The 17,224-nt window shown below is 43.8% G+C and overlaps 2 protein-coding genes across 2 annotated transcripts; one reads left to right on the top strand and one right to left on the bottom strand.

Moving 5' to 3' along the window:
* The first annotated feature begins 12,496 nt into the window (after positions 1–12,496).
* Positions 12,497–14,289, top strand: LOC121606848 (THAP domain-containing protein 1-like). Its single transcript, XM_041937424.1, has 2 exons — positions 12,497–13,042; positions 13,820–14,289. Exons 1-2 carry the CDS (start codon positions 12,782–12,784, stop codon positions 14,102–14,104), a joined length of 546 nt encoding a protein of 181 aa, XP_041793358.1. The 5' UTR covers positions 12,497–12,781; the 3' UTR covers positions 14,105–14,289.
* A 7-nt stretch (positions 14,290–14,296) lies between these two features.
* On the bottom strand, positions 14,297–15,939 carry LOC121606847. The gene is made up of 2 exons (XM_041937422.1): positions 15,280–15,939; positions 14,297–14,574 (listed from the first exon to the last, which is right to left on the bottom strand). The coding sequence occupies exons 1-2, from the start codon at positions 15,738–15,740 to the stop codon at positions 14,391–14,393; spliced, it is 645 nt and encodes a 214-aa protein (XP_041793356.1). The 5' UTR covers positions 15,741–15,939; the 3' UTR covers positions 14,297–14,390.
* Between the last annotated feature and the right edge of the window lie 1,285 nt (positions 15,940–17,224).

Here is a 17,224-nt window from a genome sequence, read left to right as displayed (position 1 = left end):
AGCAAAAAGTAAGGATATGGAGATGTGTTTGCCTTAGGCACCAGACGCTGTGCTTTTTGTCAACATCCTGTTTAGTGAGTGGGTTGCCCACCCCCTCCCCCCCGAGAGGTTATTCCAGTTCGTGTATTGATGATGCTGTAGTTTTGAGGCCTCTCCTGTGTACACATTTGCTTTCTCTCTGCAGTTTGCAGTGCAATGCAGTGACAGTCATATCGACAAATTTAACTGGCAGCATCATTTTTTTTCTCTGTTGCCTTACTGACCCATTCTGTCACATCCAATGGCTTCTTGACAATTTATCCTAATCTTTCTCAGAAGTTATATTTAGCTGGAACTCCATTGTGTAGGCAGACAATAACAAAGCTCAACCAAATACATTACAGATGACTTTAATGCAAGTGCTACTTGCATTAAAGTCATCCTCGACATCCTGTTTCAGCAGGAAACACATCAACCACACTGAGATGCTGTCATTGTGATTTTAGTTTTGTTTGATGCACAAGCTGCAATGTGTGTTATTCTTCCACCGTACATGACTTTAAACTCATGCTTCTCCTCTACTGCATTCATCTCATTATAATTTCATTTCATATGCATGCTCTATTGTATAATTACATTCTAATTCTAATTTATGTGGAATTGCAATGTTGAGATTGTTGCCTTTAAAAAAAGCAAAACTGGTACTTTGGATAAATTCCTATGTGAGTTCATAGAGGAATACTTTGGATTCCGCTGACCAATTAGAGGCCGTCCCAGTCCAAAGCTGTTGAAATAAAATATGTCCCTACTGAGATCTCAGAACAATGCACCAAAATTTACATTTTTCTAATTTGGATTCTGAATCATAACCTTTAACTGATAAATCGTACACGGACCGTTAATCCCGTTTCATTGCGTCATCTGTCTCTACAGCGACAGCTAATGAACCAATGCAAACCCCACCGGTCCCTGGGGTGGGGTGGGGGTGCGGGGGGGGGCGTCTCTGCAGAAGAACTGCAGCAGGGCTGGCTGGTCTTGTCAGCTGGTTGTGTTCAAGTGTCAGCTCGGCTCCCTGGATCAGCTTGCTTTTCAATGGCACCACCTCCCCTCTAATCCCTGCCTGTCATTCCACTGCATTCACAGCTCAGGCCCTCCCCTGCACAAGCCCTAAGCATAACAGACTTCTCAGTGTGCTCACACATCCCTCTGCCGCTCTCCTTCTCTCTCTCCCGCTTCCACTCAGTTCAATTCAGTTCATTTCATTTAAATTCTATTTAAGTATGTGTCAATTGCTGCATATTTGAACAGAAACCTGTGCTACCAAAGCAAGCGGAGTTATAAACAAGAGGCTATTAAACAAACTCAGCAATAAAATTAACAAATTAATTCAATGATCAATCCCACTATCAACTGTAGTGTTTCTTATTGTGTCATATTCCTTTCTTCCTTTCTTGTTTAACTTAAAAGTCTGAATTTACTCCTTAATGTGATTTAATGTCATGCCAATAAAAGCTCAAAGCAGCTCCGGCTGCAGCAAAATGATATCATTTGACTACACTTCTCACCCTCTCTGTCTCCCTCTCTCGAGTATGGTAATGTGCATTCCTGCCTCAGTTCAGCTGCCATGACAACTCCTGGGTTTTCTCCTCATGCAGGATCGTGGGACCAGAGAGACTTTACGGAGTACGTCCTGTACTGTAAAAGACAGCGCGGACACCTCAACCGAGGAAAAGGCTACTCACGCGTCAGGCACGGAGGCCATTATGGAATAAGTGCAGTGGTTTCTCTCCATGCAGCCTCTGTTATGCTGGCGGAGTTTAAGGTTCATGGCGGGATGCACAGAATCTACCTTTTGCACCACACAGGAAGGTGTGTGTGTTTTATTATTATCAGTCGTAGCAGTGCTAGTTCATGGAAGATGGTGTTTTTGGATGTTCTGAAAACTGTCAGTATTGTGTATGTACTTTGCATCATCTTCAAAAATTCTTCATTGCACCTTATTGCACCTCAACAAGATTCTTCCTTCTTCTTACCATGAGCCAAACACATGAGAGGCTTTTTTTCTGAGGGAATGCTGACTGCTAAACCCTACCTGTACCACAATTACTGTCTAATGGATCAAATCAAAGCTCCGCTCAAAGTTTAATGCATTTCCAATAATGCTGGTTTCATACTTATTGCAGTTCTTGGTCAAAAGTTACATCAGTGATTGCATAAATACACATATAATATTGTGTGGTTTAATTAGATCAGCCAGTATGCTGTAAGGTTGCATGGTGGAGATGCTTCTTGTTACCATAGAGTCGGGCATTCTTACCATTCAACGTGCCTTTAAAGTGCACACCGTCTAAATCAACACTACGAGTCTACATGAGACTGAATTAAAGGCAAACATCAGCATGATCATCTTTGTTTAGCATGTTAGCATGAACAGTTGATAATTAGCACGAGGTATCAGGTATCAGGTGTATGTTATTCTGGGAGTAGTTGACCAGCCAACCCTCTGACATAGTCTTTTTTTAAAAAAAAACCTGTTGTTTCTTGCGTACTGAGAAAAACGTCACAACATATGTGAATTCATACATTCAAAACGGTTCATGCAAACCACGGTGTAAAAACCGAGTGTAAAGTTCGTACTGCTGGCAGTGCTGTGTGCTGAATGTTCAATAAATCCATTGGTTTGTATTCCCCGCTGCTCTGGCGGCTCCATTAGCCGTTTAAGAGCTTCTGCAGCGTTGGCTGACGGCTGATTCAGTCAATGTTGCTTTAGATAGCTGTGTCAGTACGGCAAGGTGACTGTGGCTGAAAGCAGAATGGGATTGACCTTTGAACCTCCAGCTACTCAGCTGTGATAAAATGCTGACACAATGGACTTCCACACCCCCGAGTGTGTCTCTCTGTGCCTTCCTCCCTGTCTTCTCTCGCTCTCCAAAGTCCAACCCTGAGTATTATCTAGTCGCTTTAAAAGCCAGCTAATTAAATCACACATCATAAATACACCGCTCCTGACTTCTGTGCTTCTGCGTGTGTTTGTGTGCATGTATATCTGCGAACTGCGCCCCACAGCACTGGAGAAATGCCTGCCGTTGCTTTCCAAAGACATTAAGCAGTGAATCTAAACTTCGCGTGTGCGTCCATATGCGCTGGCAACCTGAATATTTGAATATCTTCAACGTGAATATTTGCAGCTTGTGCACTGCAGTTTGAATAAGGCAGCCGGAGATTCTTGGCGGGGTGATTTCTCTGTGATTAACAGCAGTGCAGATGGTTTACAGCTGCCTTTTACCGAGGGAATTAACTCTTAATATTTACAATGAGGCCAACGCAGAGGCCTTGGCAGCTGTTCTGCAATCCCCAGTGCCAGAAACAAGTATGAAACCCTGAGCCATTCTCAGGGCACAGATCACACCCCTGCCTGCTGTCCAACCATATATATATCAATACTGCAGAGTGGATTGCTGTTATCAGATGTGCTTTTAGCTGTTTAGATGCAAAGCACAGCTGTGAGCGACAAGGAAAGCAAGAGGCTACAGGTGTTGCTGCTGTGTCACTACCTAATTAGGATTAAATCTAATATTACAGAATGGAAATGTCAAACATGTTGCAAATGTAAAAGAGAAAGTAAGAAATGGTGTATGTTGCTCTTAAAGAGAGGCTGAAGAGATGACGTTAAAGTAAACATCGCTTCCCTCTCACTCATCATTCATTTTTTATCACCATCCTCTCTCCACATATTGACATAATGTGCAGCCTAATGATGAGATACGCTCGGTGTAGAGACATCTGGGCAGCCCCGCAGCACACTAAATGTGAAGTGGATTGCTGCAGAGATTTGTCAGTAAACGCTTTTGGAATGAACACATTGATAACATACTGTAGCTCCTCATAAAAGACTTACTACTTACTGTCAGAGTCTGCAAAGTCATTAAATCAAGCATCCAACTCTTCAGGCTGGCAAAAGTGGCTACAGCTGCGCTCAAAAAGCAGTCGTCTTTTATCACTGCCTAATGCTCAACTCACACTGTGGAGCTTTGTTTTTAGTGGCAGAACGAATTCGAGCGGTTGCGACAAAAAGCGTTGCTCACCGCAGTTTTATTTGAAGACAGCAAGAGGCTTACAAGAGTCCGCAGCCATGCTGGCGGATCTGTGAGGCTGTACTTGTCAGCACGCTGACGTGCAGGTGTTCAGCAGGTACGATGTTTACCATGTTCTCTATCTTAGTGTTAGCATGCTAACATTTGCTAATAAGCATCAAGTTCAGCTCATGCAGATGGGAAAGTCATTATTTTAGGTGCACGTCAGGAACTGAACTACTGGACAAAATCAAACATTCTTGACCTGGCTATGGCGCTCGAGGAAGAGCCAGAGGATCAACAGTGATGACAGTTCATCCTGGGGGGGACATTGATGTCTGTACCAAATTTTATGGCAATCCACAGAATAGTTTTGGAGATTTGTTGACATTCAGCTCCAAACCACAAAAGCCAGCCACAAGAGGAAAAGTCAGGGGATCACCGAAGTCATTATGATTCATCCTTTGTTGACCACAAATGCCTGTACAGAACTTAACGGCGATCCACAGAATAGTTGTCCGGATATGTCACTAAAACATTAACCTCATGGTGGGCCTGGAGGAAAAGTCAGGGGATCATCGCAGTGAGTAAGCCTCATCTTGTGGGGACACTGATTGCCCCCAGACAATGGTGTGGATTTCATGGTAATCCATCCAATAGTAGTTGAGATATTTAAGTCTGGACCAAAGTGGTGGACCAAGTCCAGCACCACACCACCAGCATGTTTATCTTCCTCCCCCTCATGCTCATCTTCTTCCAGTGAATAAGCAAAAGCTCTCTACAGAGACGGGATGTATTCCCACCCCCTGCTCCTCCACCTCATTTCAGCATCCGAAACATTTGAACGTTAAATAAAACGGTCACGAAATGATCCCGGAGGAGTTTTCGTTGCACGCAGTCCAGCTACTTCACATCCTGCAGTTTGCTGCTGCGGTCGAGTAACATCCCAGTGCGGGCTTTTTTTTTATGCCACAATGGGAGAGTGGAATAATATACACGAATGCAGCAGGAATGACCGCAGACCAGAGTGCCCTTATTTTAATCTTGTAACACACAGCATCCCAATGTACACAGCGCTGAGCACCGCTGCTGCTGAAAAATAGCACACTGTGGGCGTATTACAGCCACACTGGACCCATTGTGTGCGAGCTGTATAAAACGTCAGCTTGAGATCCATTAAAATGCAGGCCGGCCTGCTGACCAGCCCGCTCTTAATTCACTGCAAAAAGGGGGGAACATGTGGTTAAACGTGCAGTGCGAAGGCATGTCTCTCTCTCACTGCTTTTCTCATGCTTCCTCACTCTCAATCAATGGAGTCGGGAAAACGGCTCCTCCTGACAACTCACCAACACTTCATTACAGCTGCAACCATTCGTCATCTAATTGATTAGTCAATCCAAAGAAAATTAATTGCCGACTATTTTGATAATTGATCATCTGCTGGCTCCGGCTTCTTAAATGTCAGGATGTGCTGCTTTTCTTTGTCGTTTCTGACAGTAATTGAAGAGTCTTTGGGGTTAGGACTGTTGGTTGGACAAAAGAAGCAATCTGAAGACATCACTTTGGGCTGAGCTCACATTTTTCTGACATCTTACAAACCAAACGATTAACTGATTAATCGTGCAAATAGTCAGCAGATTAATCGCTTATGAGAACGATTGTTAGCTGCGGCCCCGCGCGTCATCATTCATGCCTTTGCCCGGTATAATTGGTGCGATGAGAAGCGTGTGTGTCACGGTCACGTGATCTCCATTAAAACCCACAGTGACACCGGGCCCCGTCACCCCTGCTCTCAGAGTGTGTAACCGTTGAAACGAGATGCGAGAGGAATTATTAAGTGCAAATGACGGCGAGGTGCTGCTGCTGCTGCTGGGAGCTGGGCTAATCAGAGTAAATGATGACCTTAGCAAAACACACAACATTTATCCGGCTTGGGACTGTGTATATAAGTGTGTGTGTGTGTGTGTGTGTGTGTGTGTGTGTGGCGGTGGGGAGGGTTGCTCTGGTAATGACATTGTGACGTTAAGCAGGGGAATGTAGTAGATCTATTTAACACCCCAGTGAATTATTAACTGCCTGGTTGCACATTTAATGCATCTCCACTGCAATCAAATGGCCTCACGTTAAAGGTACACCATGCCAATATATATATAACATCTCGGCCCCTCCTAGCTGGTCAGCGTCACCATGATGTGCACACCCCCTGCCCCTGACCACACAGCCCTGTGCTCCACTCGCAGCATCACAGCCCTGCATTATAAAAATGAGTGGTGAGGTATGTTGAAAATGTCTTGACAAAATAAGATAAGATAAAATGTTTTTTGTGTGTTGATGGCATTGCTTGTGTACACGAGCCAACAACTGCGCTAATTAGCCAGCGAGTTCACCCTGGCTCGCTCATAGGCCCAGTAGTAATCAGCACAATAAACAGTAACATGATGACAATGCCTCGTAATCTGTCGCGTTCAGACTGTAGTCAACAAGCCACCAGCAGCATTAGCAAATCGTTTTGTGTCCAGGCAGGAGAATTTAGCACAGTGACGCAGGCTACAGTGTCGGCCTGGTCGCTTCCTTCTTCTAAAGTCCCAACCTCACCTGTCTGTTACTGGCTGCGGGCTACACAGCAGATCAATACACCACCACAGGGTGAGTGAGGTCATGAGTGATGATTGAGAAGGAATACTTTTGTCTATACATTGTTTTTTAGGAAAATCCTGCCTAGTGTGATGCTTTGTCTGTGACGCAGGAATGTGGACCATAAAATCAGGATGTTCCATCTTTTTTATTTAAGCAGCATTCATCATAATGGAAAAACTGAGTGTGTATTTGTCCACCTTGGAATTATTAGGTTCTGTGTGCTTTCTGAGCAGTTGGGAAATATTGCACTCCAAAGTTTTTGCCTACCAAATAGCAACAATGACATGTGGATCTCTTTCACACATGAAAATGACAGACACCCCAAGTGCATACTACATGTATAATATCATCATTGTGACATCTTATGCAAATAACCTATTTGAGTTTGACTCTGTAGATAGTCTTTTTGTTTTCAAAACATGTGTAACACTTAAACACGTCACATAATGTTGATAAATTGTCACTGAGTAAGAATATCTGATTCACTCAATTTTGAGACAAATGTCAGGACCTATTAGTCTAAGGTGATGAATTGTGTGTGTACACACACATGCTTGCATTTCTTTGTGAGTGTATCTGAGCGTGTTGGCTTGTAAATGGCCCACAGGATGGAGTTAGTAGGTGTTTATTCTCCTAATCTGTTGTACTCCTCTATTACTATCAGGGACGTCCTCATGTTTTTCCTCCCAAAACGTCCTCCCACAGCCGCTCACACAAAACATCTGACAGCACTGTGCAGATTACTGGTCTTTTATTCAACTTATCCTTTCCGAACTTGTTTGTGCAAATTGCAGCAAACACATTTAAATGTGACAAAGTCCTTCCAGGGAGGGAGCAGATAAAAAAAACAAAAGTTTCACATTAAACTGTGACATGTAAATCATTGCTTAAAAACTGCATTAGGTTTTATGGACAATAAAGCCATCATTCCAGCCCACGATTTATGAACTGTCAAAGAATATTAGTCCTCAAGCGAACGGACTGTTTTAATGGCAGAAAAATTGAGTGAGAGTGGGCTCGAGTTTTGCAGTTTCAAGATAAGCCCTCAGAGTGTGTGAGAAAGACCTCTTCCTTATCTCCCACTCTTTTATTCATGCACTGCTGTGTTTCCGCAGCTCGTCGCAGAGGCGAGCTGAGACCGCAGAGGGAAACGGGTGACTTTGAAACGCCACTTGTGAGACAGAGAGAGGAGAAACTGAGGTCAGTAGTTCCTTCTGCTCTCTGCCAGTGTTCCTGTACGACTCTTCCCTCCTCCAGTTTCTCATCAATTCAGTGACTTTATTGGCGTGATGGTTTGTAAGGAACACTATTACCAAAGCTGCATGTAAAATGTAGCCTTTTACACGCTCAGTCCCCACTCAGACGGTGAAATATTTAATGTGAAATGATCTTGCAGTCGTTTTGACCTGCACTTATTTCGCGTTCAACTCCGCCCCAGGCCGAGCCTCCGCTGCTGAGGGCTCAGTCAATGGCAGATGGCAAATTCAGCACCCCTCCGTGGGACCAGAGCCCCGCGTTCGGCTGCACGCCGACCGCCAGCTCAATGAGACGCGTAGCCTCCTGCCCAGCGATCAGCTGGAGAGCTCCAGCCTGCGGAGTCCTGGCACTCTGAGGCCGCGAATGAGAAAGAGCGCCATGAGGAATCTTCCTCAGCTCAGTCAGAGCAGAGTGGTGATGATAGCGATAATGATGATGATTGAGATGATGAATCAGAGGGCTTCAAGAGCACAAGCGACAGCGAGGAGTTTAGCACATCTATTATTCCTGGCAATCAGAGCACCAGCTCGCGCCGTTCCATCTCCATCTGATGCTGTGGTGAGTTTCTTCTGCCCTCCGTCTCAAATCCACTTCCTCCGTGTGACTTTTGGAAACTGCGAGCCTGAACTGCTAGAGGGCTGCCGGCAGGGTAAACCTGATTATGTGGTTAAAATTGATCTAGCAGGTTTATGTTTATAGGAGGTTTTGTTGGAACCACGGACAGACATTCATTTTACTGATGTATGGATATTATGAGCACCAGGCTCATGGCTTGGAGCAGAAAAATATACTGTTTGAAATGCAACAGTGATGAGCCAGAGGTGACTGTGAGTTCGACCTTAAGGTGCAGTTATGTGCAAATGTTGTCGAGCAGCTAGTCAGTTGGATTTTAGTACTCAGCTCTAACTAAGAGATAACAGTAAGGTTCTGTTGTCTCAGAGAGGGCCAGCAGCATGATTAAGATAAATCAGTGGCTGGCTGACAGCAGATATGAGAACATTCGCCGCCCTGACTAACAAAAACAACCTACATCATTTCCTTCATCACTTGCCCTGCAGCAGCACGCCGCATGCAGCACCCGCGGTGACGCAGTGAGCAGCAGCAGTGCCAGCATGACGACTTCCTCCAGACCAGCGAGAGCTGAGGATGAAATGACGGTTTGTGAAACGACGTTTGAAAACGTGAAATAGATTATGTTAATACTGATCTGTGCGGCGTCTCGCTGACGTTGTCATGACAGTGTTGTTGCTTATTCATTCTGACCCTGCGCACCTGCCTGCAGCTAAGTGCTGTGAAACACGCTCTGCGAGTGCACGCTGCATCAGACAGATATGAAAACGCTTTCAGCTCCCCTTTCCTGGAATTACAGCTACCTTTAGAACTGATTTGACTTTTTTAAAAACCTAACCTGGCCCTTCATGGTCTGACACATGCGGTGCTTCTGTTGGCTTACTTTTCAGTACCTTAACACATTGTGATGCTTTTGAATTCCTTTCCTATATCGTTTTTCCTTTTGATTACATCTTCTCGGTTGCCTCTCTGCCTTGATTTCATTCTCTTTTATCTGTTCTTGACGTCCTACTGAATGCAACATCATTAGAAAGCACTTTATTTTGACGTGTTTTGAAAGATGGAAGAGTACTTATCAAATGCCAAATGCATCCAAAGTAATGAAAACAGAGAATCCTTTCCAAAGCCAGACATTAAATATGCTGCCCTACACTAGCATGAACCTTGTGGACTCTGGAACTGTTACGGTCTGTTGAACTGTGCTGTAAATGGATGCAGATACTTGTTTGTCTTTTATAGCATTCATATCATATTCACAATGTAGAGCTGATACCAGTTCGTGCCTGAGTGGGCCTCATGTGGATGGAAGTGCCTGTTTTCTTCATAAAAGGCCGGGCCATCGCTTCCAAAGAAGATCTCACCAATTTGTTTCTGACATTCCCATCATTTGAGTCTTGATCAGGAGGCCGTCGGTTTGATTCCTCCAGTCTGGTTGTAGAAAATGAAAGGATTGCTCATCTTCCTCAGCAGCGTCCGTGGAGCTGCCCTTGATCCAGACACAGAGCCTGTCCTCCGCTACATGCTGCTATTGGAAGCTTGCAGGCACCAGTGCGTGTATAGATGTTTGAACATTTTTTTCCTCAGGTAAATACACAAAACAGGCCTCCCTGAACCGCGGAGCTGTAGAAAGCATAGCAGTAAACACAAAATATTCTGCCTTTACCTCCTCAGAGACAACAATCTACAGAAGAATACTTAACCTGAGCGCTGCAGGCAATTTTCACAGACACTCCTGCAGCGTTTTGGCTTTTAAAGAGGCCTTTGTAAATTCTTTCAGCGAGTATCATCGTGAATAAATGGTAACATCATAGAGGTTATGCATAGGTACGGTTCAGCTGTCTCTTTTTAACCGAAAGATCCTGGATTAGTTCTGTTTGCTCCGTTGTTCTCCTCTTTTTCGAACACCACGACTGCAAGAGGCCTCTCAAAACAGCAGAAGCCGAGAGCTGTCAAGGTTTCGCACATTTCCGACACCCTGTTATCTCACAATCACAACGTAATTATCTTGTAATCTCAAGATAACAAGCTCTCTCCACGTGATCGCATAGTAATTATCTTGTCATCCCAAGATAACAAACTTTGTTTTCTTGTTCCAGAAAGGGTGCCGCTGCACAGACACACAGAGCTTTATTGTTTTTAGCTCAAGCTGGCGGCCCGCCGGTTTCTGACGCCCTGAAGTTGGTCGGACATTGTAACACACACATTTCAGCGGAGCTGGGCAAGTCACACTGTCAATCAATGACTCATTACTTATCAAAATTAGAATCGGATGACTAATTACTAATCAGGAGAGTGATTAGTTACATTACAACTCATGTTACGACTCCAAAGCCTCCACACCCACACTTTACGTCTTCCGTGTTTACAGAAAATGAGACATGTTGTGGTTTAACAAGAGCTCAGCCTGCTGTTTCCAGGTTTCTACTGATGATCAGCAGCTACGTATGTTAACCCGGGTACCTGCGGGCATCCACCTCACAGGGAGACTGCAGTGTTCACCAAAACCAAACAAATCCAGACTCAAGCCCTATAACATGTAAATAAGTCAACTTTGGAGCTACTGAGGGCCATGTTCCTGCTTTTCGGTGGAAGCTGGCTGCTGCCTAGAGCTCCCGCGCCATGGATACGTCAAGAGAACACAGCAAGATGAAACTGAGCGTCTTGTCCAGGTTAAGAGAAGACAAGCCCCTTTGTTGTCAATGTGTTACTGGGATTGGCAACCCAGAGTTGAAATGACTGAAATTCAACTTGTTATCCCTGAAACAAGGCCTACTTGTTACTGGAAATATGTGACTACTTTACTGTAATGCATTACTAAGTAAGGCTTTTATGCAGAACGCCGCTTTTAAAACATTTGGCAGATGAAGGAAACAGACAATTGTTCTGCTCAGATCTTTCATGAATCAATCAAATCCATTATTTAGAAGTTACATATTCAACCACTGTTTAAATGTATGTCAACGAGGACTGTGCAACATACTAAATTATTTTTGATCAACCTGCATTTTTGTGTTGCACAGGGTCTAAAATGTCTAGAGCTTCAAGATCGAGTTATTACAGCATGCACAAAGAGGTTATTTTCAGCCAAAACGTAAAGCAGGTGAAAGCAGGTGATAGCTGCTACTTTAGCCATGCCCGTCCTGTAAACCACAATGTGAGTAGTTAGACTATATGCTCACCTGCCGCACCCTCCCACACAGCGTGACTCCAGGTACAGCGGCTCAAATGAAGCTCTGGTGAAAGTTTAGTTGGGAAGGCTTTTCTTTTGCATGCTTAGACCTGGATCTTATTCCTCATGCCATCCTGCATTCACTCCTCTCACGCATGCTCATTCAAAATTCCTTTTCTGTCATTGGCTGGGGCTGTCAGCTGTTCTCATCAGCTGGTCACATCTATCCAATGACACAGCAGCACATCTTCACTGCCAGCCTATCATCTCGCTACTGTCTTTTTGAATATGATTCTCTCGTGCGTCCTTAGTTCTTTCATGCTGTTTTGCGTGCCCCTCCACCCCCCCATCACCTTCTCAGCCTGTCAGTGTCAGCAGAGTCATCAGCCACCACCGCCAGTGTCTGGACTCTATGGGGGGGTTTATCTTGCTGCTGCTCAGCGCGATGCCCTTCGATTACAGAATCTCCCTGCAGAATCTCAACGCCAAAGACTTTCTGACAAGACTTAGTGACCACATATCATCTGTCATAATTAACAATCTGTACAGCATTCACTTGTCTCTCCTGATTGAAAGGGTCATACCTACAAGAGGAGGAGACGTAAAAAAAGACTACACACTTTTTAGCCTTAAAGGGATAGTTCGGCATTTTACACATTAATCTGTATGGCATCAACATCTACAGTCTCGTGCTCTCACACTGACTTCGCCCCCAAAGTGTCCTCTGAGCCGAGATCTGGCCAGTTGTGGTCAGTGCGAAAGTAGTTCCGGTAGGTTTCCTGGGGCCAGAGAAGGCACACGTTTTTCCTCTCAAAACAGCACTCATTCGAATCAGTGATTTATTTGCATAACAAAAGACGTCAACCACAAAACGTCACACCTCGTAATCGTTTGGGTCTAACTTTATCCCAATTGCGATCAATGCGCGCTGTCAGTGCTAACCGTTGTGTGCGAGCCAGCTGATCTCTCGTCAGTGTTCGATGGTGTTTACAGAGTGCAGACGACGCAACGCAAACGAGCTAGTTTTAGAGCTAGGAGAAGGAGAGAGAGAAGAAGTCCACCGGCTATTCTTTATTTGGAAAAACGAGATAGAGACATGGTGCGCACTTGTGCCTATCCAGGCTGTACCAACAAAGATGAGAGTGGGTCTCCTCAAACTTTCCACCGATTCCCTTTGGCGAATGTAGCTTTGAGGAGACTTTGGCTACTTTCTCTGGGCTTGAACGTGGAGCACACCCAACTACCGAAGATGAGAAAGCTTCGCGTGTGCAGTGACCACTTCAGCGAGGACGACTATCTTCCAGAAGGACAGACAAAGAAACGTATTTTGAAGAGCACTGCTGTACCTGCACCCCAGGTAAACAAAATTGTACCACATATTTTCTATAGCATCCGTGTATAGTCTTCTGGTGATGCACCGCGGGCTATGCGAGTGCAAGCACTGAGATATATTCTATCTCAGTGAGTGAAACATATTCATCTATCGGTGTCATGTCACCAATGATGTTTCACATACATAATATGTTGGCTACACTGTTATTACAATGGTCAGAAACTAATTACTACGTGGAATGTGCATGGTTTCTATGTTTCTATGCTTGTCACACGATCAGCTTATCTTGCACTGGTTGCATTGAGTTTGTATGTGTAGGTTTTTATTGTTTTTCAGTAATAACACAATCTGTCGACCTTACAAGGTACAATGAAGCTGTTCAAAACTGTGGCATTTCAGCTGATTTGCCGTTTAGGATGGCAGCCTTTCGCTGTGAAACATTTTGGTAGCCAGCCATCCTCTGTAGCCAGATTGTTTGTATGTTGGTGACACCCCCCTCCCCCCTCTCTCTCTCCAACTTGCGCACTTTGGAGACAAGGCCTAGCAAACTGACTTTTAGGCTTCGTTGTAGCCAGACCCCAAGCAGGCACTTTCTGAAATCATACTGTAGCCTACACATTGCCTGCTAACAGATAATGTTTCTTGTTATTAGTCATTACTATCATTATTGTCATATTATCGTGAAAACTGAATAACGCCTTATGGTATTTTTATAATGTGTTTATAACACCAATTACAATCTTGTAATCCACAATGCACAAATTGATATATATATGTATTTTTATTTTTGTTTTTTGAAAGGATTCCACTCCTGCTGCAATGGCTGAACCAGCACAGTTCGCAGAAGACGTCGAAGTCCCAGAAGAGGAGGGAGCATTTGCCGGACTCCCTCAGTCAACCCCAGTAAAATCCCGATTTCGCCATGATCAACTGATGATGGTTCTCACCAGTCCACCAGAAACGGGTCCAAGAACAAAGCCTTCCACATCTGGCACCTACATAGCCAAGCCATATATAGCCATAGCCATAGCCATAACCAAGATTTGGTGGAGAAGGTCATCCAACGACGGCTTGACACCAATGTGAAGCTCAGAGACCCAGCTTTCCACATACATCCTCCAGTCATCATACCAGCCAACATTGCCCCAACACCAAAGCCAAACAAGGCTGAATTGGTTTCAGCACACAAATCACGCTTTCATCAGACACCTGCCACTGAGAAAGATGACTGAGACTGTATATACATATATTGTCATAGAAGTGTGTTTATTTACATTGTTTATTTACATTTGTGTCTTTACATTCGTTTTGTATTTTTAGAAAATTGCACGTCAAAAAGAAATTCACAGTAAAGCTTCTGATTTTTAAAATTCTAAAACAATTGCAGTGCATCATTTGACTCTTTGAAACCAGCATATTGTCCACTTGGTGATGGATATGTTCTTCTTATTAGCGCCACCACGCAGGAGGGAAGAACTCTTCTGTTGCCAGGACCAAGCGTCTGTCCTTTCAGAGCCCATTCCATTATGATGCGATAGGCGACCAGCCTGTACTGTCTGAAATGCAAACAGAAAATAAGTTTATGCACATTAGATATATGAAGTGTGTCAACATTGAGTAAACTGCATAGTTATTATGGTTGTATATAAACACATTTTGTATCCTTATGTGTTTTTATACATCTCAGAGAAAATGTCCTTTATGAGTACACTTTGGGCCACGGCGACATAACCCTTAGAGCTCTCTTGACATAATATGCATAAGGTAGGCCTTGCTTTATGATTGAAGGGCATTCATGAGTAGGCTGATATTGAGACACAGTGATGCTCAGAAGTAAATTTTGCTTCAAGTATGATGATGAAATGAACATAAATTACTTTAGGGATGCACTACATTTTGTATTTATATTTATAAGTGCCACCCATGACATGGTATGTATAAAACTATAATTAGATTCATTCAATGTTGGATGTGATGACTGTAGGTCGCACTAGCCTACTGCATGGCTCAGACTAATACAATATAACGCCATAGAAGCAAGCAGCTTTGTAAAAAGTAGAAGTTATCTAACTATTTTATTGACAACACCCATACTATCACGTTGTTACAACTACAATACCAAGCTGCTGGTGTTGTAATAACATTTGTAAGAGTACTTCTACTTTATACAACTCGGTATAGGCTACAATTGAGCACTTGTAGGCCTACTGTAGGGTATAAGGCAATAGCATCAAAATAACAGCATGTAGACAAAAACTCACTCTGCAGACAACTGGCCATCGGGTCCAGCAGGTTTGGGGCGCTTTTTCCAGTTTATTTTCGGGATGTGGAAAAAAGTCTCGAGGACACCAGCATTCAGGATTGCAGGCAAGTCGTTGTTATTGGTGATGCAGACAGCTGCTGATGCGCCAGCCTCCTCGTCAATGGAAAGGTCCTGCATGCGAGGCATTACGAGGTCCCATTCATGGCAACAGTAGCACTCAACCTCGGTCTGCATAACTTCGCACTTGTTGCACGTACACCACCTTGTATCAGTCACTCGAGGTCTCGCAGCTGCGGCCCCGATTTCACGTTCCACATCTCTGCTCGCCATCTCTCTCTCTCTCTCTGCCCGTTCTACCTCCATCTGATAGAGTTCTGCATCCGTATATTCGGGTTCATACAGATATCCTTCTGGTTGTGTGCTGAAATCATATTCTTCGTCGCTGCTGTAGTCAGACATGGTGTAACTAGCTTTCCAAACGCTAAACTGTGAATGAAACACCTGGCTTAGCTACCTGTCACGTATAGTGGCGCCTGCGCGCATTGATCGCAATTGGGATAAAGTTAGACCCAAACGATTACGAGGTGTGACGTTTTGTGGTTGACGTCTTTTGTTATGCAAATAAATCACTGATTCGAATGAGTGCTGTTTTGAGAGGAAAAACGTGTGCCTTCTCTGGCCCCAGGAAACCTACCGGAACTACTTTCGCACTGACCACAACTGGCCAGATCTCGGCTCAGAGGACACTTTGGGGGCGAAGTCAGTGTGAGAGCACGAGACTGTAGATGTTGATGCCATACAGATTAATGTGTAAAATGCCGAACTATCCCTTTAACAAGGCATTGTGATGATGAGAAGTGAAGCCATTGTGCTGCGTTACTAGATCTCTACTCAATAGTAGATAATATATCCAGACAAAGAGGGTTACTTGATGCACAGATACAGCATATATTAGTACACAGGTTAAATAAGCACACATGTGGCACATGTGCACATAATAATATGTGTTCCACCTCATTGTTCGCCTGTGAATTAAATGCTGAAACGAACCTAAGTCTAGTTGGTGCTTCTCCTCATATTCTTCTTTTGGCTTTAAAACTAATTTCAGAGTACTGAAGACCACTTTTACTTGGCATTGTTGGGGATCCTTGATGCGATCAGAGCAGGCCAGATTACTATGGCATGGATTCAAATGTAGCAGGTTTGTCAGATAAACATTCATTCTGTGAACTCCAGCACGGTACAACAAAAATAGGTCTTAAGATTAGTAATACAGTTTATGCCAAACTCCTACACCTACCTACATTATGTAACTTAAAAATAGTAACATCAGACAATTTTTGGCTCTTTTTAGGTGGCAGGAGAAAATCAGTCATCCTCAACATTTGTTGTGTTCTGGTTTCAGAACGATGAAGTCATTTGGAGAATAAAACAGGACGTAGGCTTTACAGGAAGATATTTGTTTCCTGAGCAACGATCATATTTTTAACAAATGATGGAAAGATTCTTAGGCAGTCTATTATGTCAAATGGCTTCAAAAATAGTGCATACAGCTGCTGTAAATCCAGGTTTGGGTTAAGCTCTGAATGGTCACAATGTCTGGCTCTGCCCCCTGGTTCAAGTGCACATGATGATTTAAAAAATATGACATGACAACAGTCATTCCCAGACGTCTAGATTTTATTTTCATGCTTTTTGTCAGTGTTAACAAGTTCAGTATTGTCATTTTACACACAGATTTCAGGGGCTCAGTGTTTCATATCGAGGTTAAAATATCTTTGATAAGGCAATGATGACACCTTGCATATTAAATATTGCGTCACCAACAAGTCAGACAGCTCATGATTCTGTGTTGACAGAGCTCTTTGCATAGTTAAATAACATTCACTGCAAAGCATGGCTCACTTTGAGTGAGAACGCAGAGAACACTATAGGAGGACACA

The sequence above is a fragment of the Chelmon rostratus genome, chromosome 5, assembly GCF_017976325.1.
Source record: "Chelmon rostratus isolate fCheRos1 chromosome 5, fCheRos1.pri, whole genome shotgun sequence".
Classification (NCBI taxonomy): Eukaryota; Metazoa; Chordata; class Actinopteri; order Chaetodontiformes; family Chaetodontidae; genus Chelmon; species Chelmon rostratus.
This window is presented reverse-complemented; position numbering and strand designations above follow the sequence as displayed.